The sequence below is a fragment of the Orbicella faveolata genome, unplaced genomic scaffold (genome assembly GCF_042242905.1).
Source record: "Orbicella faveolata isolate gen_17 unplaced genomic scaffold, um_ofav_v1 contig_1, whole genome shotgun sequence".
NCBI classification, from domain to species: domain Eukaryota; kingdom Metazoa; phylum Cnidaria; class Anthozoa; order Scleractinia; family Merulinidae; genus Orbicella; species Orbicella faveolata.
In genome coordinates, this window is record NW_028301536.1 from 1,394,383 (window position 1) to 1,421,242 (window position 26,860).

At 37.5% G+C, this 26,860-nt stretch overlaps 2 protein-coding genes and 1 non-coding gene across 3 annotated transcripts; 2 read left to right on the forward strand and 1 right to left on the reverse strand.

Moving 5' to 3' along the window:
• LOC110042724 (uncharacterized) lies at positions 1–15,217 on the forward strand. The gene is made up of 12 exons (XM_020748091.2): positions 1–214; positions 1,198–1,278; positions 7,066–7,141; positions 7,289–7,362; positions 7,749–7,846; positions 8,444–8,535; positions 8,804–8,935; positions 9,259–9,372; positions 9,499–9,616; positions 10,172–10,323; positions 11,083–11,117; positions 11,323–15,217. Exons 1-12 carry the CDS (start codon positions 143–145, stop codon positions 13,120–13,122), a joined length of 2,844 nt encoding a protein of 947 aa, XP_020603750.2. The 5' UTR covers positions 1–142; the 3' UTR covers positions 13,123–15,217.
• Positions 6,861–6,933, forward strand: Trnat-cgu (transfer RNA threonine (anticodon CGU)). Its single transcript has one exon. It is a non-coding gene; the product is annotated as a tRNA-Thr (tRNA).
• On the reverse strand, positions 15,057–26,860 carry LOC110042722 (uncharacterized). Its single transcript, XM_020748090.2, has 19 exons — positions 26,507–26,860; positions 25,623–25,703; positions 24,747–24,825; positions 24,258–24,337; positions 24,050–24,141; positions 23,918–23,973; positions 22,868–23,691; positions 21,571–21,687; positions 20,805–20,885; positions 19,908–19,965; positions 19,709–19,791; positions 19,471–19,562; positions 19,201–19,232; positions 18,946–19,089; positions 18,625–18,738; positions 18,315–18,432; positions 17,940–18,058; positions 17,488–17,546; positions 15,057–17,060 (listed from the first exon to the last, which is right to left on the reverse strand). The coding sequence occupies exons 1-19, from the start codon at positions 26,576–26,578 to the stop codon at positions 16,173–16,175; spliced, it is 3,189 nt and encodes a 1,062-aa protein (XP_020603749.2). The 5' UTR covers positions 26,579–26,860; the 3' UTR covers positions 15,057–16,172.

Here is a 26,860-nt window from a genome sequence, read left to right on the forward strand (position 1 = left end):
AGTGCTACAAATGCTAATAGGCTTTCCGCGTTGTTCTGTAGGATATTGTGTAGGGATTTGGTGGTTGTTACAATATTTGGAAGAGTGTCGTTTTTAAGCGCTTGTTCCGTAAAACTTGCTGGATGATCAAAGTGCCTTGGCCATGGAGAATCGAACTGTGAAAGAGGCATCTGTTGAGGGTGTCCAGCGACGGACCCACCCCAAGAAACATTTTGTAAGTCTCACATCGACGCAATGCGTAGATGATTATTTCTTGCTAGAGAAATGACTTGTTTTTACTTAACAAGTAATTTAAAAAATAGATAAGTAAAGAGCCTTTCTTTTTCTTGTCGAATGTCAACCGTTTGGATGGGAAACAAGACGGGAACTACTACTATTCGCGTACAGATTATTTCTGGGTTCGGTTGCTTCACAAAGATCCGTAGTAGCAGTTGTTACGATCTCTGCTATGCATGGTATTTGCTTTTTCAACATGGACACAAGTAATACACGAAAAATTCACATATGCAAATAATGTATTACTGTTCCTTAACAAAAGATAATGGGATAGCTAAACGAACAAAATGGACCCCTAACTGTAATTTCTTTAGTTAAAAATTCTTGCGATGGTCGGTCGCTTAAGGCTAGTGAACGCTAACGCACGTAGAATTGCGTGGTAGCTTCTAATGTTAATTTCTGGTCTTGCTTAGTCGAATTATTCAGGGAAAATTATGTATGTCTTTCAATTACAGAAACTTCTATCAGAATGTCCGTCAATTTTGGATTTTAACAGGCTTTTATAGCGATAAAAAACAATATTTTAAACATATGAAGGCTCTCACTTGTAAGAGGTAAATATGTAAACATACGTGTGGTATGAAATCGTGTTTCCGGATTTAAAGTATACATACTTCAGCGAATCTATCGGTATTACTAGCACTAGAATAACACTACCCACCGAATTCCATAACTCTAAAAAGCAAAGTCAAAGAACTTGCTAGGTTTAGGAGCTTCTGGGAAAAATGTCAAATAAAAAATAATAATAAAAAAAACATTTCTTGAAACTCGATTTATTTATCTATCCTAAAACCCCTATTTACTGTATTTGTGTCAACGGGGTTAAGTTGTAGTAAGATTTCTTGCAGTTATGATTCTTTAGATTTTGTAATTTATTTAATGGCTGTTTTATTTAAGCCGTTTGCCTTTCATTTTGTGCAGATGTTTTGCATCAAGGTTTCATGGTCCGATGGTACTGTGAATCTAGTTTACAGGAGATACAGCGAGTTTCTACATCTACAGGTATGTAGACAAAATCATTGTGATATTCCTGAATTACATCCCATGATAACAAGGAAACTAAAATTTAAAATGATTGTCAAATGATTGTCAATCAATTATGGCGACGCACGAAGGAAAATAACACTGATGTCAAATCTGTAAGACAAGGAATGTTTTTATCACACTGGATATCCTTAATGGTAGACTTGGTAGCCCTATTCATTTCCGCGCAAAATGTTGCAAAAAGTGCTTATGTATCGTTTTTGACAGAGAAGTTCCGGGAAAAACCCCTTCATCAATCGCAAATGATAGGCGAAAGTGTCTTATGGTGTAGGTGCGCGTGAAAATGCTACACGTGCGCGTGCGGTTTTTCATTGAAACAGTCTCTTTCGTTTATTTTGGACAGAAAACGTCGTTAAGAAACCTCTGCTTTTAAGTTCTCATTAACCATAGTTTTGTGTATAAGAAGTTTTGAATTTATGTTCCTTTTTATCGCGAAGTCAAATACGCAAATTAATACATTTAGTAAGCTTAAAATCAGAGGAAAGGAACCACCCGAATACAGCCGTTTTTTTCTGCGCATCAAAACCGTGGAGGGAGATCCCAGTAAATGTATCTAGGCCCGAAATTTAATTCTTGCCATGCATCAATTATCGATCAACTTCAATCTGCTCACTAGAATAAGTTCTCACGGTTCAGAAGGCATTACCGCCTTATTGCTCGCCCCATCATGTGATAATTGATGCCGTGTTGTTTCATTTAAGCAAATGGCTGTAATACTGGTGCATAGTTTTCACATCAAGTGTATTTTGCACGTTTAGTAAAAACGAGCCATTTTGTTTTTCTGTTATAAAATGTGCATTCTGCTTTCCTTGCATTAGAACTTGATTTTTTTCTTTTGCTCCAAATTAAGTTAACACATTTAATTCAAATTAGCAAGCATAAGTTATGAATGTTTGCTGCACTGATTTGTTGTGATCACGGGCTCCAAAGAGTGAAGATCTTTTTTTATTTCCCTCTCAAAACCTGACTAGACAAAGACAAATGTTAACAAAACCTTGAAAACCTTTTTCTCGTCATGTGCTAACTGGTACCTATTCCGGAGACTAGCTTTTATCCGAAACGAACATCCACATCAGTTTGATATATTTGGTAACAGCCTGAACTAAAATAATGAATATATCTGACTGGTAAAATAATGTTGTTGTGTCTGTAAATTCCCAAAACTTACACTGCAAGAGATGTATAGAAGTCATTAAAGAGAAAGGAAACTTCTATCTTCTAGATTACCCGAGGCATGCATGAATCATTGCACGTCTGAATCAAAACACCCAAAATGTTAAACACGTTCAAATCCGAGACATTTTGCACCAGGAAGAATCGAGGGCATTGTTTCTGAAATGCTCCCCTGTCGGTTTATTTCAATCAACTTTACATTAATACATTAAAAACACAGAATTGCTCAATAAACGCTATTCTGAGACATGTCGGCGTTATTTCGTCGCCATTGTCAAATGCAAATTTGTAAGTCTTACGTTTTGCGTTTGATAATTGCAACAAAATGACGCCCAAACGTCATGAACCAACGTTTGTATTTCTTTTAAAATGTTTTTATATGTACCCTTTGCATTTATACTTTTAAACAATTAGTAAGCTCAGCTCATACACCCTGCTGTTTCGTAGGATAGTTTTATTAATAAACATTCCAATGACCAATTGTCATCGTCGAGGGCTGTTTTACATAACTATCAAATTCTAATTATAACTTTGTATAAGCTAATAAGGAACAGTGTAAGCCACGCTAGTCCGTGAATCACGTTTTGACTGGCCATCTCGATAGCAAGACAGCAATACCCTTTGTTCTAAGTTTTGTAAACTTGTTCAGCGGCGCGTAACAGGCTTCATGAAAAACAAAGAAAAAATACCATCTATTATCTCAAATCAAGGAACATTTAAATTTAGATCGATCACACGGTTAACGAGGGGGTGTGTGAGGGGCATCAAGAGGGGTGGGGGCAATTAAAAAAACAGCCTGAATTGCCAATGGAAAAGAGAAATATACTGTCAAAGTCTGTTTTAATGTGAGGATCATTCCGAAAAAATTGTATTGATTGTACAATAGGCTGCTTTGCTCTGAGCCCCTCACCCTCACACATATTAAGCAATGTGTGATAAATAGACCTGGTTTATGGCTAAAACGTGATTTACACTTCTAACACGTGCGATCTATAAACCATTATAATTTATATGCTGCGACTGTGAAATCTTATGAATTTTTGTACTTTCAATGAATTTTATTAAATTTTCTTGCAGTCACTTTACTTTTTTAGATATTTTTTTGACCAGTTTTGACTATTTCTAATCATTTTTGGTGGAATTTCGCTTTATAAAAACAATTAAGTTCGAGAAGGCGGCTGCTGATAAATAATGGCGTAATTTATTCGTTAAATGACGTCATCGTTTCTTGTTATACACACACCCACACCTTGGAGGGAAATATTTTTAGATGTGTCACAAATCATCCAAGTATTACCGCCATAGCTGTAAAGGATAGGAAAGTATCACTTAAATCAACTTGCTACAAGTACTTAAAAATATGAAATCTACAAAGAATCAAAAACTCGTTCGCGTATTATCATATGTGACAAATTACTCCTTAACAGACCGTTTTCGTATTCTCGGTATCGAACTGAAACTAGCTTGCAACTGAGACTAATGCGGGAAGTCTTTTCAACTGCAAATGACCTTGGTCTCTTTTTAATGACATTCCCCCGCGTGAGCCTCCATTACAAGCTAGTTCTATTCCAATACCGAGAACACCAAAATGGTCTAAATGGCGAAATTACAGCGCTAATTTATAAATTTACGTGTGAAATTACAAATTTTCCATGGCAACGTTTGGCGCGAGATTTCTCGATGCAATAAACAAGTCAAAACCCCACGATTGTAAGAGCAATTTGTCACTCACGATATTAAAAGGTAATCAAATGGCATTCTTGTGAGCGTTTCTACAAATATCACGTAAAACCGCCTAAATGTCTTTCCGGAAATTCTCAAAAAAAAGTCGAAATATCACAATTTTTTTCTTAAATATCTCGAAAAACCCTCTATATATCTCGTATTTTTTTTTGGTAAAAATACACTGAATTTGAGTCACGTAGGCCAAAATTTTCAAAAATGTTCTTGCAGTAGTCGGAGTTGAGGAAGAAGATTCAGGCATGTCGATGTTATCAACATCCGCCATTTTGGAAAATTGCTACTTTAGCTCTTTTAGTGATATGAAATACATTTTTTGAGTGGGAAATTGTTGAACTGGATTGTTTCTGGCATAGAACTAAGTATTGTTTCAAGAAAATAGCAAGGAAAACGCAGGGCTAGGCCAAAAACAGCTATAAATATTTCTAAATATCTGGTTAAATTTTCTAAATATCTTAAGACTTTCTACATATCTCGCAAACTTCTAAAGATCCCAAGAAATATCCCCATATTTGTGGAAGCGGGCCTACATACTCGTGAAATAAGGAAATAATTTCACTTAAGCTTTCTCAAAATTCTAATAATTTCCGTTGCCTGAAGGCTCAGGAAATTATATAGAGGATATTACATGGTGGCGAGAAGATATGAATTTTATGTTCTCGTGGCAAGAACAATGTCTCACTCGTTCGCTTCGCTCACTCGTGAGATATTGTTCTTGCCACGAGAACATAAAATTCATATCATCGGGCCAACGTGTAATGTTCTTTTTATTATATGGAGAAACCAATTCAACAAAAGCAAAAGGCGGGAATCGTGAGGTCATTGAACGATACGACACTCACAAAGGTGACATACGGAAAATACGCCACTCGGGTCCCGGATGAAGTGGCGTATGGAATCTACGAGTGGTTTAGTTCCCAGTAAAACACTCTTCTCCATATAATAAAAGAAATTATTTCCTTATCTCACTCGACCATCGGATCACCCATACTAATACAGACTGTTTGTGTTAGTAACTGTGAAGTGTTGTGGTAACTACTTCACCTTTACGTCATTGGTCTATAATTGCTGAAACCCTTTAGCTGAAGGAAATGGAAACTCGATATAATTGAAACTGGTATTTTTATAACTGAAACGTCAAAGGTTACCTAGAAGTATAGTATTAATTCATTTCCTTTTATTAAACACGTCCGTGATTGAAACGTGACGATGCCGCAAATTTCCTTTTGAGATAAAATTAACATTTTCCTGTCTAGTAAATTTCATAACAAAAATACAAGTACTCTTCGACTTTACTGCAAATCATGATAAGCGGTGTATTCTAAGAAAGTTTAGCCATAACTTGAATATGTGTCTACAGACATTGGTCTGGTAGACTAACAAATACTGAAGTAGCTGATCATGCCAATTCAGCTATGGGCCATAAAAGGTCGGTAGGGAACTTCTTTGGTGTTTTTAACTTCCCATCAATTGAAATCAACGGTTGTATACTTTTCGCTATTATTATTTTAGCGGTGTTTCCTAATAAATGCGTCATAAAACTAACAGCAGAATTTTATTTTTCCTCTCTAACTAAAATAATGCATAATTTTGAACGAGTGTGTTGAGATAAATAATAATAATAATAATAATAATAATAATAATAATAAACTTTATTGCGTACCTTTTCATACAAACTTGAATGTTACATGTATCTAGTAAAAAAATTCAAAATTCTGGTGTTCCGTAATTTTTTTCCCTAAAATAATTCTTGTAAAACAATTTCAATAGCCTACCTACATAATTATACTCTGTAAGCATTTACAACCATTATAAGTGGCTATGTACACAAGTGAAGGTAAATAATAATAATTAGCATATAGCACACAAGTGAATAGTACTTTTCGCGCGCTCTGATTGGTTAACTCGGAGGTGATTAGCAAGTACTACTCACCTCCGAGCGGCCGGCGCGAGAGATTTTAAATTTTCGATCGCTTGTCACACAAAATAACGGTTTGGTCCGCTAATTATTCAGCTTGTGTGGTATATACTAAAACAATTATTCACCTTAGTGTCGGTGAAAGTGATGACCACCACTATTCACCTTCACTTCGGTGAATAATTGTTAATTATTATTATGAAGTAAAACTCGAATCTTACATTTATATGGCAAAAAAACCCAGAAATTCTATAATTTTTCTATAATTTTAATTTTTTTCCCTAAAATAATTCCTGTAGAAATTTAAATAGCCTACCTACATAATTACACTCTGTAAGCATTGAATTGAAAAGGCTCGATTTGTTAAAATGATATGAATATTTGAATTGTCAATTTTCAACCACTTTTGTTACTATTTTTAGGAATTGTGCAAATTTCAAGATGCGATATCTTTTAACTTAAATATGCTTTGAAAATACCTAATGGATTAGAATTGTGTATCATGTGGTAAGGTTTGAGCTCCACTGGATTAAAAACACAAAAGTAATGACTAATATCTCTTTTTAGCTAACAGCTGAACCAGCTCAATAAATAACTTTCTCGCGTTGTAGAACATTTGGAATTTAAAATAGCAGAATCTCCTGGAATACGTTGCTTTTTTGCTTTTAAAAGGGAATGTATGAGTCCACAATGTAACCAGCTCCCAGTTGGCTTGATAGCTCAGTTGGTAGAGCACTGTACCCGTATCGCAAAAGTCGTGGGTTCGAATCCCGTTCAGGCCTGATTTTGTATTTTCAGGCTTTAATTTCACAACTGCTTAAGTTGTGTGTATAACTGCGATGATCATGATCAATCATATCTTCATTTTTTGCTTTTGTAACTTTTCTTTTTGTTTTCTTTGTTCCTGCTTTCAGACAATTTTATTCCAGGCATTCCCTGGCTCGCTTGGCAGGCCGGGTACCAAACGAAAGTTCATTACACCCCTTCCTGGTGAGTCACTTGTTCTGCTTAACTGTACTATACTTAAATTTATTTATTTTTTGCTAAGATTTTGCTCTAGGATGTGATTTCCAATATAAAAAAGATAAATGTAGAGAGATGAGGTAATAAATTTTGATTTCGATCCTTTTTTTCCAGATTCGCTAACAACACGCATGAATGTTGGTGAAACGATATTCAGAAGAATGGAACAAGTCAACTTTTTTCTTAAGGTTAGTTTCTTAGCTATTCGTGGATAGATAGGCTAAAATGCAATACAATTGCGATAGACTAAAATTCAATAAGACGGAATGAAAATACTAAAATCACTTCATACCAATGCAGGAGTCGATCGGCTTGAGTTTTATAAACTTCACCACGCAATCCTAATTCTTAGATTTGGTGGACGAAAGCGATTTGAGCAAGAGAACACGCTCTCGAGGGATTTGCGCTCCATCTGTGGTTCTTCCTTTTGGCGTATTTTCACATCGACAAAAGTTAACAGCCCGTAAATTGTTTAGGATATTATAGCTCAAGGAATAATCTCGACTGCTGCAGCTGTGTCTTTTGTTAGCATTCTAGAGCAGAACAATACCATTTAGCGATTCTCTCTTTACAGGAAATTTTGTCTCTTGAGCACAAGGTTTCACAGTCACAACACATCAGGCGGTTTTTGACTCCAACGCAAGAGGACTTAGAACCGTTACAAGTGCCAAAGTAAGAGCAAAACACAACACAACTTATCATATTATAAATACGTCTTGGTGATCCACGATATGGTATTACCATTTTTTACTAACATAAGAGTAACCAGAAAATATTTCCATAACTAAAACCAGTTGGTTCTCTATCCTGCTCGAAATGGAATTTGGAGTTGTTGGTTTTTGCTTTGGAGGGAGGAAAACCGGAGAACCAAAAGAAAAAGCCTCAGAGCAAGGCGAAGAACCAACAGCAAACTCGGCCCGACCGGCCCACATTGCGCCAACCCTGCTCCCCAGAACAATTTGTTTTACAACATGGCAACTAAACTTACGGAATCATTAGTTCAGGGAGAAGGTCACATAATCCCATAGTTAGCTCGAAATTATCCGGCAATAACTAACGCCGTTTCTTGAGCGTTGAATAAGACAACCTGGGGACTTTCAAACGATAACATCGAAATTTTCGATATCGTTCGAAATGTTGTGAAGTCCTGTCTTTGGGTAAATTTCTTCTTGAGACTGACGATTTTAAACTTGAACTACTGATGGCATAATAAGCAACTAACTTAACTTGGTAAAATGCAGGAAACTAAAGATTAAATTTTCCACTCAGGAGGGTACGATTTAAGAAGAGAAATGGCAGACGAAGAAGTAGTAACTTTACACAGACGGTGAGAAAGCTGAAGTTTGGAAAGACCAGAGTATGTAAGTAATGGCGAGACGTTGCTGCTAATTAGAATCACATCATACTTCGCAATCGAAGTTCTACATTTTGCTACAATGATGTGGGTCAATGCACTTGTAAGTAAATGGACTGTTCCGATTTTTTATATACTGCGTATTAGCAAAATAGAATTTATATAAAGTCTCTTAAATTATCAAAACTAGTTAATACTCTAGAAACTTTACACCGAGTGACAGATATTCAGAGGTTTTCTTAATTTAACTTACTTAAATTTATTCTCTTTTATAGTTGGTAACAAGATAAGTTCACCAATAGTACTAGAGCACTTTGTGGTTATGGACGATTACAACAAGCAGGCAAAGAGTGATATTAACTTGAAGAAAGGGCGAACTGTTGACGTTATCGAAAAGAGAGAATGCGGTAAGTGTAAAAAGATTAAGTTTGACCTCAAAACGGTTTCCTGTTGCTAGGCAATGCCGATTATTTAGAGACAAACTTCGCAAATTGAAGAGGAATACACTTTGAACTGAAACTGCGTTTAGAAAATCGACACCCTCACCCGAGTTAAACGAGTAAAACGTTCGTCTGTTTTTGCGCGTTTAATCCTTTTCCCGCACAAGAGGTGTCTAAGATTCGACCCAGAAACTTCCAAACTGATGACGGTTACAACTATAAACGATAACAACTAATTGGGGATGCTATCGAAACATTTCATGACGTGCCTAACTAGAACCATATTACAGGTTGGTGGCTGGTTGAGTGTGACGGGGAAGTGGGCTGGGCTCCAGCTTTGTATCTTGAGCCCGCTGACGAGATGGCAGATGCTTCTAATGCACAGAAATTCGCTGTTGGTAGAGGTAGGATTGTAAACTTTCCTCTGTTTGAATTACGTATACCAGCCGGTTTTAAGCTATGGTTAACAACTGTTGGGTTTCGACGCCATGATTATCATGTCCATTGCTAATTATTGTTCTGTTATGCAGGTGAGATCTATGTCACATCTAAACGTTACGTTGCTGTTGAGGGAGACGAATTGAGCTTTGAAATCGGAGTCAACCTGCAGATTTTGGAAAAAAACTATGATGGATGGTGGAAAGCCTCGTGAGTATCTGAAGTTATGTGATCTAAAGTAAAGATCGCTATGATATGATATCAAATTGCACACATCGATTGCAAAAATTATCTTTACAAGTCATATTTGTGTTATTACCCCCAAAATGGTCAGGTTATGCTTAAGATTGATAACATAAGCTTTTAATTTTCTATGCAAATGTGTAGTAAGTGTCTAAAGTGAATAAAGCGTTGCTGTTGGGATTCACTGAACAGCTTACATGGACTACTCATTCATGTAAGGTTTCATCTTCACACACTCCAACTGTTTTAATGTAGTACCAGACTACTTCATCTGGGGCTGATACTGTAAAAGGGTAAATAAGGAAAATCTCGAGTGATGATTACATCATCATGACGACGACGAAAATGATGATGATGATGATGATGACGATCTTGTTAGCGGTGACCACGGGTCAAAGGTGTAAGTCTCATTCCAACCGTCTATGGTCATAAGGCGGGATACCTCTTAAACTGCCTTGTTCGCTTTTGTGTCAATTTTCCGCCACGTTTTTGGCTAATTATGATTTTTAATTTTGCGCTCAGATATCTTGGGAAAGAAGGCTTGGTACCTGCTATGTACTTGAAAAAGTTGGGAAATGATAGAAGGAAATCATTGGGAGGAAGAAGGAAATCAAGACTTTTTTCTTCAAATGAACTCAGGGGGGAAAGTGACGATGACGATGAAGTTATTTCAGGTAAGAAGCGAGGCAGTTACTGCGTTGTTTGGTATTGCTAGAAATGACGCACCTATTATATCATAAAGAGACTTAAGCCAAAACTATTCTAATCTTGCTACAAAATCGACAAAAATTAAATTGCTCTAAGACCTCAAGTGGGCTAAACTTATGAAAGTACTAATGACTGGTAAAACCTCGAGTAGAGACGGAGAGGGAATGCTGGACCCCTTAAGATATCAATAAAAAAGATATACACAAAGAGCTGCAGGAACGTAAATTACAGCAAAAACCATTTCATCGAAATATTTCACCTACAAAGAAATTTTTTCATCTCTGATCGATCCAATTACTACCTTAATGGGTAGAAATAGGAACTTTCTGTCCTGAACTCCCAAAGTGGCACCAAAATCTAGGAATTACACCCCAAGAAAGACTATACACGTTCCAGTCCGTTTCATGTTGGCGACCTCTCCAGAGATACAAGAGACCGTCCAAGAGATTTTGCTGTATTCATGACCTGAGTGTAGACTGTCTGACAGATCAATCACCTAAATCACGAACTGATCTTGATCTTATAGTGTTTTTTAAACATATAATGACCTTTTGTCTCAAGGTTTGTAACTGCAAGTCGTCATATCCTAATTTAAAATATCTACACCTCGGCGAGCTGTTTCTGCCAGCTACCTCCGACAACCACTTGTGGAGTTCCCTAGAATTCTATCAACTATTTCTCATTATTAAAGAAAATAAAATGACAATTTATGTTTATTCTTACAGAAATACCTGAAGAAGAGAAAGAAGAAAATAACAAGGTGAGCCTGCTGGCTGACTAAATATTTGGATAGGGCCAATAACAAAATTTAAATGTTATAAAATTTAAATGTTAGTTACATGATGGAAGCTACCTAATTATTTTACTTCAAATGGGAGAAAATCTAATACACTTACATGTATGGTGGTTAATCGGAGTGTCCTGGTGTTGTATTCAAAACTAATAACATTTTCAATTTTTTTTAGGATCGGAAGACGTCTATGCCGAAAAAGATTTCACAACAAATGATGTCAGCAATCGGTAGAAAGACCTCCAAAGAGGCGGAGACTTCCCAAGATGCTGTAGATGGTGGCAGCGACAGTATAGCCAAAGGTGACCGTAGAACTATAGACACAATGGTTGAAATGAGTACCGAGTTCTTACAGTTGCGAAAGAAAGACTCGAATCCAAAGCCGGACCCAGGAATCCCAGAAAAATCCCAAACGCTGCCAGCAACGAGGAGCCCAAGACCCACCCTACAGCGTAAAGCCATCAGCACACTGGCGGCTTATTCCTTTGGTCTTGGATCATCAGGAGAGGGCGTTAAAGAAGGTTCTAAGGACGACATGTCCCTGGGGATTCCACGAAGTCGAAGTATGGATTCAATGCCTACCTCCCATTTGAAGCAGAACGTCAACAAGCAGTTAGATTCAAAATGGAAGCCTGAAACCAAGAATGCGTTATCGTCATCGCTCAAATGCGTCAATGAGATTCCTGAACCAGATCGAGATAAAGGCGAAAACGATAAAACAGATTCAGGCCCTCAGTCAACAAACGTGCTCAACGATCTTTCCCTCACCAACTCAAATTCGACTTCAGAGAACGAGAAGGACTCCGTTAGTTTGAAAAACGAAGGAGATAATGACTTAAATGACATAGACACATGTGACATAAGATCCGAAAGCACTTCATCTACAGAGCTTACCCAAAGTCCAGAAGTGTGCGAGCAGCCAATTGACCTATCGAGGTATTTTCAGACAATTTCACTGGGTGGCGACTCACCCCGACTTCATTCACCAAACAGAGTCCCTCCTGTACCTTCCTTGATACCTCAGAGCTTACATAGTGACCCACCGAGGTCTCCAGCGCCTAGCAGAATTGCTCCCGTGCCCAATGGTATCAGTACTTTTCCCAAAAGAGCAGATACCGCATTCAAACCACAGGAAACCCACAGAAATCCGCAGTCAATCGACCGAAAAATTATCCGGCAGGCATCGTTTGAAAAAGAAACAGCTGTGGAGCTTAATGAAGAAATTCAATATTGGAGCTCAAGTGAAGAATCAGAACCTGAGTTGTTGCAGTTGTCTGTTAACAGCAAAGGTTCGCCCGCTATCGTGGTTGATAACGCAGAGGAGAGTTCTACAGAAGAGGAAGAAGAAGAGGAAGAAGAAGAAGAAGAGGAAGAGGAAGAAGAAGAAGAGGGAGAGGAAGAAATGGATAAGCGTCCCAATGGAACCCAAGATCTCAATCTTAAAAGTAGCATCAACTCTACTGAAAGCCTAAAAATTCAGATAGGAACCCCGTCAATTGAAGATGAAAACTCCAATGACATCTATTGCGCATTTGAAGCGTGCGAAATTGACAGCGAAATGAACCTATCCAAAGGTGACTACGTGCAAGTTTTAGAGAAAGCATCAACCGGATGGTGGCTGGTAAAGAACGAGGCAGGTCTGAAAGGTTGGGCCCCGTCTAACTTTCTTTGCCCTGCGCCCCAAGCCCATGGGAATACAGAATGCCCTGTCTTACCAGAGGAAGGAGTATGTGTCATCGAGAAGGAGTGTAAGCCCCAGATGTCATGCCGTGTTATTGAGGATTACAAGGGTGATCCATACAACCAAGAAATAGATCTCCGCAAGGGAGAGTTTGCGCATATTTTGCACAAGAGCGAAAGCGGATGGTGGTGTATACAGGATGAAGACGGGGAGATAGGATGGGCTCCTTCAAACTACCTGGAAGTGTTCGAAGATGAGAATGCTCATGAATACGTAAATCATGTTGGACATTGAACTGTAAGTTCGTCAGCGTCGTACAGAACAATACTGCTGGGGCAAGCAGTGTCATGCTTTAAGGGGACAACTAGACTTGCTGAGAGACTGATAAACTATAACTACGATGTTTGACAGAAAGTAAATAATAGTTGCGCTTTGCTTTAATTTACTGATTCGAAATGTTCTCGAGGAGCAATTGCACCATACATTAAGTACGTTTTCTGCGTGCTACTTTGTCTTCAGACCAAAAACATGTCGCGGAAAATAATGGAGACGAAAAAAGAAGTGAAGGAGTCAGAAAAGTGCTACGAAAATAAATATAAACCTAAAATGAAAGAGTATGATTTAGGCTGGGGGAGACTGGGGGAGACCAGTAAGTCGGATTAAGTAGGCGGCAAGTTTAGAAAGCATCAACAACCAAAACACAACTAGAATGTTTGAAGACTCGCCATTCATGACGTCACCAAGCTCTTTTTTAATCTCAGAGTGTTTCGTCGCAATTAGCACGGACATCTGCATTAAATCTTGTGAAATCTATCAATTCAAGGCAATGAGTTTCTAGCATATGGACATTTTTACCGATGCCACACAATATAAACAATTTTTCGTATTTTTCAAATAAGCCAAAAACCACCATCATAGTTCAATTTATCATGCCCAATTTACAAAAGACACGAAGTTTGATAAGAATTCGTTGCAAATTTACAAAAATATGGGACGCCAAACTTATAAAGAAATGTATGCCAAGGGGCAACACGTGCCCCGTGGCACACCTTTCTTTTCTTTTTCTTGATAAATCGAGTGGTGTAGTTTATTTTCTGAATGAAAATAAAAAAAGCGGAGAAAAATGACATCGGTAATAAGGTCCATTGCTTTTCTACAACAGCCTGTGAACAGGCTCGTCGCTCATCAATGCTTAACATTAGATATACAAGTTATGAGGTAGCACGAAACAGGCCGAGTGCTAGTTATCAGTAGGTTTTGGCAAATATTCACTGACTAACATTAGATGTTACGAAGTACCAAGCAAGGGATATGCCACCTTCTAAAACTTTTATACAACATTAATACTACCATAATGGTACTCAGTACAGTGGCTGTGCCATCTTTGGGTATTCGCTAACCAATAACCCTGGATTTAAAAATTCACCCCTTTTTTCCACTTCGTTTGGAAAACTATATAAATTCAAGGGGCATTTCAAGGAGTTTACAACATAAACAAACGTTTTTTTAGAAGAGACAATCAACTTGATTGTCGACTAATGCCATTTTTATGCTTATTAAAGTTTTCGAGGGATGAAATAAGGTTTTGTGACATTTGCAGTTAATTGAAGAGTGAGGAAAAATAGCGGCTTATAAAACATTTATAGTTGCAGGACAGTTATTTTTTTTAATATTTAAACAAGTTGCTAACTTTGCAACTTTTGACCTGATAGCATTGAACTAAGAAAATTGAAAATGGAACGGAATTACGTTGGACAGTACTTAAACATATGAAAAACTAAAAGGAAGAAAGTAGAAATTAAAAGGTCATTTTGGAGTGAAGTTATTAGCAAAAGAACAAGAATTAGTTGTAGCCTTCAGGGTCGGGTTGTTCAAAACCCGATAAAGCTAAACCAGCATTGGCGAGAATTTTGATTTGAGTTTTGCAACTTGTTGACAGTTTATATTTTTTGTCTATTTGTTTTGAGTTTGAATAATCTCAAACTACACAAGCCATTAGCAGTGAAAAACATTTTTGTACAAGAAAAGTTAATACTTTAGTTATCCTGGGTTAGCGTTAACCGACTTTCGAACAACCCGGCCCAGATTTCTTTCTAGTTTTCCGCTAGTCTTACAGTTTTAATTGTAACAGATTTTGTTTTAACATTTTAAGCCCTTTTGTAGACTCTGGAGAACTATAACCTTTTCTACAAGTCTGGAATTGACTAAGAGAAAGCAACAATATACTCTTGCAAGGAAATTTGAGGTTTCTTTATTGCATTTATAGCTGTTATAAAGAATTGAAGCATATATAGTATAAGTAAATGTAACCTTAAATTGATAAAGATAATAGAACCTTTATGTTTTCAGTACAATCAACAATAAAGGTCATTTATTCTCTATAACCTAAGCTTTGATATGATCTTTTTCTGTATTTACGACTTATAAGTGAATATTTTTACCCATAATTACTTTACAATAACGTACATTTTACAAATGTAACCGATTTTCAAAAAGGAAACAATTTCTTTTTCATTTTTCATTTTTGAAACTTGCTGTTGCTCTGCTGTTTTTACGACCGTTTGTAACCGATTTTCTAAGGAAATCATGCGCGTTGCTGGTTGTTTTCTATGTTCAAGGAACGCAAGCTTTGCAAGCCAAGGCAAAATAGTAATGAAAGTCAACCCCCCCCCCCCCCAGTCCCCAACATTTACACCATGCTCTACTTGTATGTAACTCATCTAACTGGAATACCCAGATAAAGGAAATTTTTGGAACATTTTATTGCCCTGCAGTCACTGTATATAGCTCTGACAACTACCGATCGCGATTTTTTCTCAAGGCCTTTGGTCATGTCAATCGGCTAAGATATCATCTTTAACGTATGGATAATTGAAGGCAAACAAATTTATAACAATGGATACTATGTTTTAACAATATACAGCTAGGATAATATAATGTTAAACCGTATTTTATCTAGCAAATTGGCATTTTTTATAACTTTTTCTTAAGTTAAATCTGCATCGGATTTAAATACTTCACAATTTATGGTGCAAAGAAAGATCTCTCCAAAGACGTTACAAACAAGTGGTATTGTCATAGACTAAAAGAGAAATTCAGAGCTTAAACTTGAGAAAAGTTGAAATTTCCTTGCAGCACAGCTCAGGAAAAACTGCCTTCTGTTCGAAATTAAAAGCCTTATTTCCTCCGTGTAACAAGCAGTTTAAGTACAACTTGTACAGCACAACCTGGCGTTTTACACCCAGTACCGACAAGTTAAAAGTTTTATGTGTATCGGAAAGTTCTGAGACTTCCTTTCTGTTAGCTTCTCTGTTTCCTTTAATAAAAAGACAGATATGCAAAATCTAGTATACCAGAGACTGTAGAAAATTAGAAGGTCCCCATCCAAGTTCCTCTGATGTTCGTACGAGCCACCAGCCATTCTCGCTTTTCTGGATCACTTCTACTTCATCTCCCTCATTGAAGGTAACTTCACCATCGTCTTGAGAGATGTAAGTGTGCATTGCTCTGTACAGCCTCGAGTTAGCGATATTTTCCTCGTTCTCTATCTCCGAACTGGATTCTCTGGGAGACATCTTAGAGGGGGATATAGATCCAGAATCGCGACCTTTTGGAGGTGAACCTGCCAATGGGCTCCTTCTGTTTGTGGAAATCTTTCTTTTTGAAGGAATAGGGCTGCTTCTGCCCGAACTAGATTTTTTACCTGTCGAGGAGATGCCATTCAAGCTCAACTCCATTTCATTCTTGTAGTGTTCCATAGAGGTGACAGATTTTGAGCGAGGCATCCCTGGAGAGGGTTGCGACACTGGCATGTTGTCTTCAATATTGTCAAACCGAGGAAGTGTTGCACACTTCTTGATGCCATTAGTAGACTGTTCCTCGGCGAAAACATCAGACGACACAAGGGACGAAAGGCTTCCATTTGGAGAGCTTTCATACCCACTACTTGAAATGGAGAATTGACGAGATTGGGATGGGTTGTCCGATTCTCCTTGACTAAACTCGCTGGATCGGGGCCGCCGGGGCGAGGATCTTGGCGAGGACAAACCTTTGGAGCGGGGTGAAAGCTTCCTATTCACGGGCGGGGTATACACTGGCGCTGGTACTGAAATTGATCGGCTGTTTTTCGCGACGGGATTGTCGCTGGTCTTACTTTCGCCATTTTCTCCCTCTGATATTGCATTAAGTTCAATGGAGTTTCGCTTTGGTTTTTTTCGAATTGTTCTTTGAACCTTTAAATAATAAAAGGAAAGAAAGCCAGATAAGTTTCCAAAATTATGAAGTGGCACACTAAGACGTTAAGGTCAAATGGACTTGCATGTTGAGACATTATTTCCATCATAATCTTTGGTGGCTCACAATGCTTTTTAGTCTTACATCAATAGGGTTCATTAATAACTTTCATCGTAGGTTTGTAGGGTTTCCAGGACATTTCAATTCCCCGTATTTAACAGCCTATTCCAGCTAGGAAGAGCCACTTTGAACTTATGGAAAATAAGGTAACTCTGTATCTTGCCAGCACATGAAGAATTCATTGATTACGATTACATTTCTATTTTCGCAAATAAGGAGTTCAATACCCAAACGTAATGGAACGTTAAGGCACACTGAGAACTTTAACAAATGTAAAAGGGTTAGGATAAGCTCACGAGAACTCACCATGCTTCGCCTTGTAGGAGGTGTGCGTGAGAACCCATTGCTATCGCCATCTTCAGAATCTGCGAAGAGGAAAACAATCATCAGTTTTCAAATAGATCATCCTTCGTGTAACGTTCTTGTTACTACTGAGTACTTTAACGATATCCTGCCAAGAAAAATTGCAGCTCTTGGGAGATTAAAATGAACAAATCCTCTACCTCAAAAGAATAGTTGCAAGCTACTGTGTTACATAGCTGCTATACGAAATTGCAAACAAGGAAATTAAATTTTACATAACGTAAATGGGTGTTGTTTGACTTTGCAAATCAGCTTTTACTCTATTCAAACCAGCGACCCATTTTTACTGATGAGCAGCCTGCTGATCTCTCAAATCATTCGTCCTATACATATGTACAACAATTCGAGGAAGCTCAACCAACATTATGACATGTATTCAGTCAACAGTAGCGTACCTCCATTGAAAGAAACAATATCCAATGTATCCATTTTTCTGGACGTTGAAGTAGAAGACTCATCAGAATCAACTCTTTTTAGGAACATGGCAGGAGCCCAGCCTTCATCTCCTTGATACCTGGTGAAATAATGTTAATAATGTATGAGCATGTGCCCTGTCATCTAAGAAACTTACCATGAAAATTTGACATAAATATAAAAGTTAAAAAGCGCGTTGGAACCTTTAAAAAAATTCTATTCCGACAGTAATAAGAACAACACTAACAAACGACAAGCAAAAGCAAAAATAAACAGACAACAACAAACGCGACAAGCAACAACAGCTGCAACAATATAGATGAAAGTTATCTTAAGCTTTGGATTATTTTGTTTACCTTACAAGCCACCATCCATCTAAAGTCTTCTCCACCACTTTAAGCATAACGTCAGCATCAAAAGACAGCTCATCGTCAGCTTGAGCTTGATAGCTTTTTATGGAGATGTATATCTCCTCTGTTGAATTAAAACAGACAATAAATCATCTCTTCATTCCAGGCAGGTTGGTGGAGGCCTAACTCTGGATTTTGATATGGAGCGACACATTTGGGTGAAAGTAGTTGGACAGTATTTCAAGTACGCTACCAAATATTTTCCTTGAGTTGTTTACTCTGTGATTCCAATTGGCATTATTAAATGGAAGCTCACCTTTTCCAGGTGCAAAGACTTTTGATGTGGTGACTTCCGATCCGTCGTCTGATGGCTCAAGATGAGAAGCTGGAGCCCAACCCAACTCTCCTTCCCGGTCAACAAGCCACCAGCCTTACAGAGAAAAAATAGCACGAGAAATTAAAAAATTGAAGGGAATAATCATTTTTACTAGACAATCAACAAACTAATCCTGGCGATGCAACTCTGAACACATGGAGGAAATTATTAATTCATCGGAGAATATCAATGACCTTCGACAGACTTCTATACGTAAAAGGCACTTAGCCCTTCAAATAATTCAAGAAATGAATACTTTACCATAGTCGTTCCTTTCGATGACGTCAACAAGGTCACCAGCTGTCAGGGAAATATCATTCTTGTTTTTCTTCTGGTAGTCAGCTGTCACTACGTATTGCTCAAACACTACTGGCCCAGAGATCTGCACATTGTCATCATCGTCATCTACAATAAGAATATGAAGATTTATTTTCCATTTTACAAAGAAAGAATTTCAAATAAAAAATATTTGAATACGCCAACAAGTCAGATGAAAAATCAGCTTAGTAGACTTACTCTCTGCAATCTTCCCGTCCGTCTTTGCAGACCTGAGAGCGAAAAAAGAAAATGGAAAAAATGTCATATAAAAAGAGTATTTGAAGAACCATTTTAAAACGACAGTGAAGAATGTGCATAATAATGACAATAAGCCATTTGCAATTTTGCAAAATGAAATCAGATCCTTTTAACAATTCCTTCCTCTTTCATGTAACATATATAGGGACATTCAGAATTAAGTCCATGATCATGAAAAGATTTTTGTTTTAGACAATTTTTATTACTCACTCTCCATGAGGATGGACATCACTGGCACGAGACCTGCAGAAGTCCATAACAACTTTGCTTTTTGAGATGTTGTCAGGTGCATTGATTAGTTCCTGAAAACAAAATAAAAAGACTTAGAGAAACCCATGCCTTGTTACCTTGACAACTTTCTGTGCTGGCGCCTTTTTTTCTTTAATGCACTTCTCTTTAGCAGTTGGACTAAATCTTGCAACAATAACCTCACATCATTATTACTTACGTGGCAAAATTGGTTCATAAACTTCTGGCGCTTGCATTTTCCGTCTTTGAAACAAAACTGACAGTTTTCAGAAAATTTTCGTCCTAGGGAAAAAAATAAATACAAATTTTGAATAACGACTAGGCAGTGTTGATTGCTCTTGAAAGAGAAAGAACTGATAAAATATGATTGAGTGCTATTTTTTGGAACATTTTGTTACCTTTGAGTGCAGGGATTTCCTTTCCAATGGCGGATGGAAATTCCTTTCTGAGGTTTTCCTAAAAAACCAAAACAGAGACTTTCAAAAAACCTTATTTTGTGTAAAGTGCTACAAAAAAACCATCTCCCATGATGACTCTTTACTATGATGATGCACTTGTATTTCAGTCTTTTGTTAAGCTAATGTTGCTTTTTGAACAAACGAACGAACAAAAAATCAAACAAAAAACATACAAACAAAGACAAACAAACTTTTCAGTTTTAAAATTAACTCATTATCTTCTCAAGTTTTAAGTTTGTCCTAAATAAATTGTTGTGTTGTGAATGACGCTCTGCTCAAAGCTTAACTAGCAGTAATAACTGTTTTAATGACTGACCCTGGAGAACTGGTACACCGACTAAGAGGAATCACCTCTTGACAAATTACAAACGACTTATTTATGACATAAACAGAGCCGGACGGACTTCGAACATAATGATCGATGCCTTACTTATAAAATAAGTTCTCCCCGCCCTTATTGACGCCATATGCACGTGCAAATCACACGATCATGACACAACAGATTGCCTTTACGGGTGATTGCTAATAAAGGATGACATTGCAAAATTCGGTACTTGAGATAATGAGACATTTAACCCGCAAACTGGGGAACACATTGAATGCGTTGGGTGGAAACACGCATCGCCGTTATATTGGTCTGTTTTCAGCGAACAAAAGACCGCAATCAAAACAAGTGGAATATTTGTTTTTAACTTGTAAAGACCTCATATGTTGCAATATCCTTAATGACTCAGCCTACAATACAATGACGTCAATGTGCGTGACAAAGAAACCGCGCCAATGGAAACTCAATGAGAATTGTTCAATTGGCATTATCTTAATTTTCATGGTTTTTACCTGAAGGAAGAAAAAATCACTGCATGTCCTGTAGATGATGTTAATATTTCCATCTGACCACACCACTTTGAGAATATAAACCTGAAGAAGAGAGAATTAAAAGCGCATGTATAAGAAATTGGGCAATTTCTGGCATAAAAACGTTACCTTTAGTCAAGTAACATGTTACGAAATTAACTGATAAATACAATAATTTGAGATACAATAGAGAACCTTGATAGCTGCTATCACGAACACAAAATATGTACTACACACATACACGGGTTGTGTTTTCTTAAGTAGTTCTCTTCTACTTAAATTGTTTCATTTAATTAAGGGCATAAACCAAGACAACTATGATCTTACGAATTTAGCTTTTTTTAGAGAAAATGTTTGATAACTGAAATTTTAGTACCGCCTGTTTTCGAAGTTTCCTGCGAGCTTTTCTCAATGTTCAAATGTAAATTGAAACTTTTCTATCTTAATCATCAATAGCTCGTAAAACATAGCGAGAGACAGAACAAAACGACGGGGAATTAAATATATTTCGATATATAAATCAAAACGACTTTTAAATGTCTTCTTTTAAATTATGCTTTATTTTGTTTTATTATTCGCTAAGTAAGAACTTAATTATCAAGTATTTTGAGAATTTTTTTTGGTCTAAGATGTCACTGGTCATGTAAGATATACATCACATTGCAACGAATCGAATCTCAAAAGCCTTTAAGCGATGTCTGAAGTGTTATATTTTGATTAGTCAAGCGAGATCTATCAGTTTACTTACATAGTTTTTATCGGGATTCTTCCTCTTTTGAATTCCTTCTACCGTTAGGAACTTGGGTCGTCGGTTCATTTCGGTTGTTATCGTCTGAGCTCCTCTTGCAACGTCTCGATCCACAGTCTGTGAAAAGGAAAATGGCAGAGTCCGTCTTATATGATGTCGTCTAAGCCTCCTTGATCGATTTAAACCGCAGCCCACTCCATGGAAGGAAATGGCGTCAGTCCAGTTACGTATATTCCTCTCTCGGTATTATAATTAAATGCTTACTTATTTTCGTTTTGTTTGTTTTCATGATGGTGGCAACCGTTGCCAATCATAAAACTGGCCGTTCAAAGTCAGGAAATTTTCAGTTTTGTGCCAGATAACTGGAACAGTTTGACTTAATCCATTTGACCAGTTAAGTGGTTTTCGAAAACATCCTAACAAAACACGTTGCTGACCTTTGCAGGAAATAGCATTTTAAAGCATAATTATTACATTAACCTTTAAGAAGATTTTTTAATCGTCTTGGCGTTAGCCTATTTGTTCATTCACCTAGAAAAACGATTTCTAAATGCATTCCCCCTTTCAGTGAAACAGTCATGAAAGTTTGGGACAAGGTTTCTAGTCTGACATAGAATGTATTTTGGCATTTTGGTAATTTTTTTATTTAAAACAACTGTCATATCATATTGATCGGTTGCGGTCACGATTATTTTTTGATGACATACCTAAATATATAAATTCTCTAATATCAGCTAGAAGAATCATTTGTAGTAAAATATATAAGGTACTTGTGTCTAAGTCGAGCTTCTACAGATGAGAACAATTCGGTGATTAGAATCTGTAGCATTCATTCAAAAGATTCGAACACTTCGGCAATCCCTAGTCTTGTGCCTTTGTAATTATTTTAATAATGAATAACACAAAAGAATGCATGCTCACGTACAATATTCAGCTCGGTATCTTTCAAAGAACATTAAGAATCAGCCCCCCTGGGAAAGACAATAGCCTTTCCCGTGACTAAGCAGATGTTTTTATCCTTTTTGTTGGAATTAACCCACCACACACAGTCACGTGCCTTGCTTTTCACCAATAGATGAAACAGCTTTTGAAGTTGGTTTTGCAAACAATAACAATGAAATTAAAATAAGAAAAAAGAAAAAATTCGATCCCGTGTCGTAAAGGAAACAATTGTTATGAAGTGCTTAAACCTTCTCGATCTGGCTGTTCTAGATTCAATGTTAGCAATCCTACAATAAGCAATCCTTAAAATAAGCAATTTTAAGTCAAATCTGTCACTAATGAAAATAATAGCTACCTTCTCTGTTCTTGGAGGGACGAATTTTCTTTCCTTCTCGCCTTCCTCTTTGGGACAGGTTTCCAAATTTTCTTTGATTTGGCAAGACTCTTCCTGGCCGTCTGAAACTTGCGGCTCATTTGGCGTCTCTGGAGATGGGGACCTGGATCTGGCAGGTGCTAGAAAAGCACTTGGTGCCCACCCCTCACAGAAATCATTCTTGACGTACCACCAACCGCTAGACTCCTTCTGTAGCACTTCAACCTCGTCGCCTTCCTCCACCGACACCTCGCCGCTTTCTTCGGCAAAGAATGACGAAATAACGACATACTTGGCCTTATTGGGGGTCGTTCTCGCCAGGCTGTTTCTTGCACTAGATTGAGTTGAGATCTTCCTGGAGCGAGTCTCCTCCACCTCGGAGTACTCAGAGTCGATGGCTGAACTCTCCGTCTGTGCTGAAAGACTCTCATCTCCATCACTCTCAGACTGTTGTTGGCTTAACTCTTGTTCAGGCTTCTCTTCGTTCAACATCTTTTCGGTTTGCTTGCCCAAGTCAGCGATACCGACAGCAACACTGAATGGTCTCCTCCTTAAACCTGGCCTCTGAGGTGCCACTTTTTTGTCTAAGTCGTCATCAGTGACTGAAGTCGCTCTCGGCTTACCAGGAATCATTGGGATGTCTTTACTTGGCCGTCGTTCATTCAACCTGTTCAGCTTGTGGTAAAGATGATCTCTTGCTTCCTCGCTGAGGACGTGCAGGTCCTCTGGAATCCAGGCCGAACTATACTTTGGCTTTCGCTTTACCAATGGACTTTGTTGAGGTATATCTCTGAGCGGATCTCGACCTAAAGAAAAGAGTTTTATTCGGAATCAAAATGATTTTAGATTTTTCCTTTGCACAAGAAAGTTTAATCCTTGATTTGCTTTTAAATCTGTCAAAAATCTAGTTTGATGAGTTCTTGTTTAGAGAGTTACTAGCAGTGCAATGCTGCTTACTTTTATTCTCCTTCAAGGTAGAAAAATGTATGTTTTGTCTTTTGTTATTATTGTTTGAAGTATTTTTTCCCTTACCACTTAACATTTCGGCCACTTTAGTGACTTTTTTCAGTTTTTCTTCCTCGGAGGACCTGCAGGGAAAGAATTCAGGTCAGCGCCTTATAGTTTAGATGAATTTAAAAACTTGGCGGCACTTAATAGTCTTACCTTTCAATGGTTCCATTTTGTCCATTCAAAGCACCGAAAAAATCCATTACAATTTCAGACTTTCGCACCATAGCCGGAAGAGTTAACAGTTCCTGTAATTAAAAAAAAATCCAAATTAGTATTTAGTTTGTGGAATTTGCATTGTGAGCTGTAAGATAACAGCTTTTGCCACCTGAATACTAAGATTGTTTAAGTCTCAAGAAAATACCTTGATAAACTCATCCATTCTTGCCATCTTTTTCAAATCGCTGTCTTTAAAGAGAATGCGGGATAGTGCCGAGTTGTTTTCTGCAAAGTAAACTCTTCTGATCAGTTAATGAATTCAAAGCTCACCAGGTAGGTCTTGACATTACCTAAGATTGTCATGCAGAGCATGTTACATCGATAAAAAGTCACTCAAACTTCAATCATAGCTGTACACTTCCAGCTTTCTCGATTGGAGACTGACGAATTCCTGTCATAATTTGACCATTAAAATGTAAGTAATTGACTATTATATGAATAATATATAAATTATGTAGTCTTTCATACTGTTCGTTGCTGAAAAGAACTGAATTTTTTTGAGAACATCCTTGTCAGACATCCACCTAATTAATGAGGATTTTAGAACCTCGATCAGGGACACTAAACATCGATAAACAATGAGTTATAGAGGGCGAAGTCGTTTTGTATGATCAAGTGTTCTGAAATAACGTACCTGGCAAGCTGGAAATAAGAGTTCTTGAAGTCTTTCTGGAATAGCCACCCTTTTGCTTGAGTAACTCGTAAATCTTAACCTAAGGTTGATAGAAAATATGAGTTTCTGTTCTTTTCTTTAACTTACGGGAGCCATGTCACGATTTTAGCATCTTGAAAATCTTAGCCTACATGTAAATCTACTTTGCCTAACGTTTGTCTTTTGCAGTCACTCTTAAACCTCTCTATCCTTGACCATCTTCAGTGCTCGTTCGTTTTTGTTTATTCAACCTCCCCCCTTTTGTCGTTTTTCTTCCTTAGCAAGCTACCATTTCGACAGTTTTTTTTAATTCGAAGATGTCTCCAAAATGACTCAAACTATTCCGTCATTCTAAACTGGGTAAGACTATCGAGACATGGTCATTATTACAGGGGACCGAGGAAGTAACATCAAGTTGGTTATAAATATCATACGATGTTTTTCCTGTAGAATCTTTTTTCAGCTATAAATGTTTATCCTTTCTCCTTTATTGCAATGCACGTCATCCAATATAGTGAGCTGAAACGGGCTGACACTAACACCGTATGCTATAACTAGTGTCTCGATCTATCCGCTTGACGCAGACAGGGCGGAGCTTTCTTATCAACCTGCCACGCCATATTAAATCTTGTCTTCCTCTGTTTCTTGGAACATTTTACGGAATGTTTATTTAAGCAGAAACAACGATGATCACAGAAGTAGCTCCAAGGCCAAAATTTAAAATATTTAGTTCCATGCAAAGGAATTTGTTTGCCCTTAATCGTTGTAACAATGAGCCCAGCTTTGCTGTGGGCTATTTTGTCAACAAGACAATTGAACAGGAACAAACTTCTAAATTAATCTCATCGGAAAACTTACTTGTAAGTCAACAAATTCCTCATATTTCTTTCGAAGTACAGACTTGCTGCCGTCGCCATAAACAACGGTAATCTTGTAGGTCTGTAAGATTTAACGAAAGTTAAAAGTTAATTAATAGTTTACTTGCTTTCAAGAATAGCCTTCACTGTATTTGTTATGTTACCGTTTCAGTTCATCAACGAAGCAGTGCTAAGACAGTCCTATTGTTACCAAATCCACGTGTAACTCCGCAGGTGTGCATGTGATATGCGGAACAAATGATGGTCAAAAGTCAATCCTTAACTCGCACCCATTCTACACTGACTATGAAATTGGCATCGCAGCTCAAAAGAAAATCCACCATTCGAAAACTTTGAAAACGTGCTAGAGACTACGAGATGTCAGTAATTCTACGACAATTTTCCAAATTTCAGCTCATCGGCACCCTTCAAATTCAAACGCTGACATATTTACATACTTTAAGTATTTCAGAAATATTTTTCTTTCCTCATCCGGTTTTCCTTGCGTATAACAATATCGCTTGCAGGCATTTCAGAAATGCTCGATGGATTTGGCCACAAACTGGTCTATAAATATAATCGACTTCCTCTCGCCGGCACTCTTTGGAGTGTACGAAATTAAGAATGTTTTCCAGTGGATTAAAACCAAGGCTAGACTCTTACTTTTATAACACCACAACCAAAGTTGTTTTTCTTTAGTGTTAAATGTTTTTGCATGACTTTCCTTTGGTGTTGTGTTTGATTTGTAATCCCCCATTATAAACATCCAATACGGCACGCCAGCAACAGAAACACTTTGGAAACAGTTGCATCAATTTATTGCCGTATTCTCACACACAGTGATCTGAAGCGAGGTAGTAAATAAAGAAAATATTGACAACTAACCTCAGGGTCTTTTTCATCTTTTGGAGTCACTGTTCCACTTACAGAGGCACGCAGAACTGATTTTCCCTCCATGGTGCCAAATCGCAAATGATATGAAGCAGGCTTCGTTACCTTATAAAGCTTCTGTACTAACGTGGGAGTTCAGCTTACGTCAATTGAAATAATTATATCTGTTTCTGCTTGACTAAATGTTTTGCATAATTAGCTATAATTCCGTGATTGAAGACTGTTAATATCAACAGGTGATCGCAATATCAGGCAAGAGAACTGAACTGTGAAGACTATATGTGCAAATAAATCACGATAGATGAAATAACTAGCAAACAGAATCACTAAGACTACGTAAAATACTAA

Coding starts and splice junctions, on each gene's coding strand:
- LOC110042724 (XM_020748091.2), top strand. CDS start 143: ATGGAGAATCGAACTGTGAAAGAGGCATCTGTTGAGGGTGTCCAGCGA. Junction 8,536..8,803: donor GTTTGGAAAGACCAGAGTAT/GTAAGTAATGGC, acceptor TCTCTTTTATAG/TTGGTAACAAGATAAGTTCA. Junction 9,373..9,498: donor GAAATTCGCTGTTGGTAGAG/GTAGGATTGTAA, acceptor TCTGTTATGCAG/GTGAGATCTATGTCACATCT.
- LOC110042722 (XM_020748090.2), bottom strand. CDS start 26,578: ATGGAGGGAAAATCAGTTCTGCGTGCCTCTGTAAGTGGAACAGTGACT. Junction 19,090..19,200: donor GGACGGGAAGATTGCAGAGA/GTAAGTCTACTA, acceptor TTCTTATTGTAG/ATGACGATGATGACAATGTG. Junction 17,547..17,939: donor TATTGTTTCTTTCAATGGAG/GTACGCTACTGT, acceptor TCCTCTTCGCAG/ATTCTGAAGATGGCGATAGC.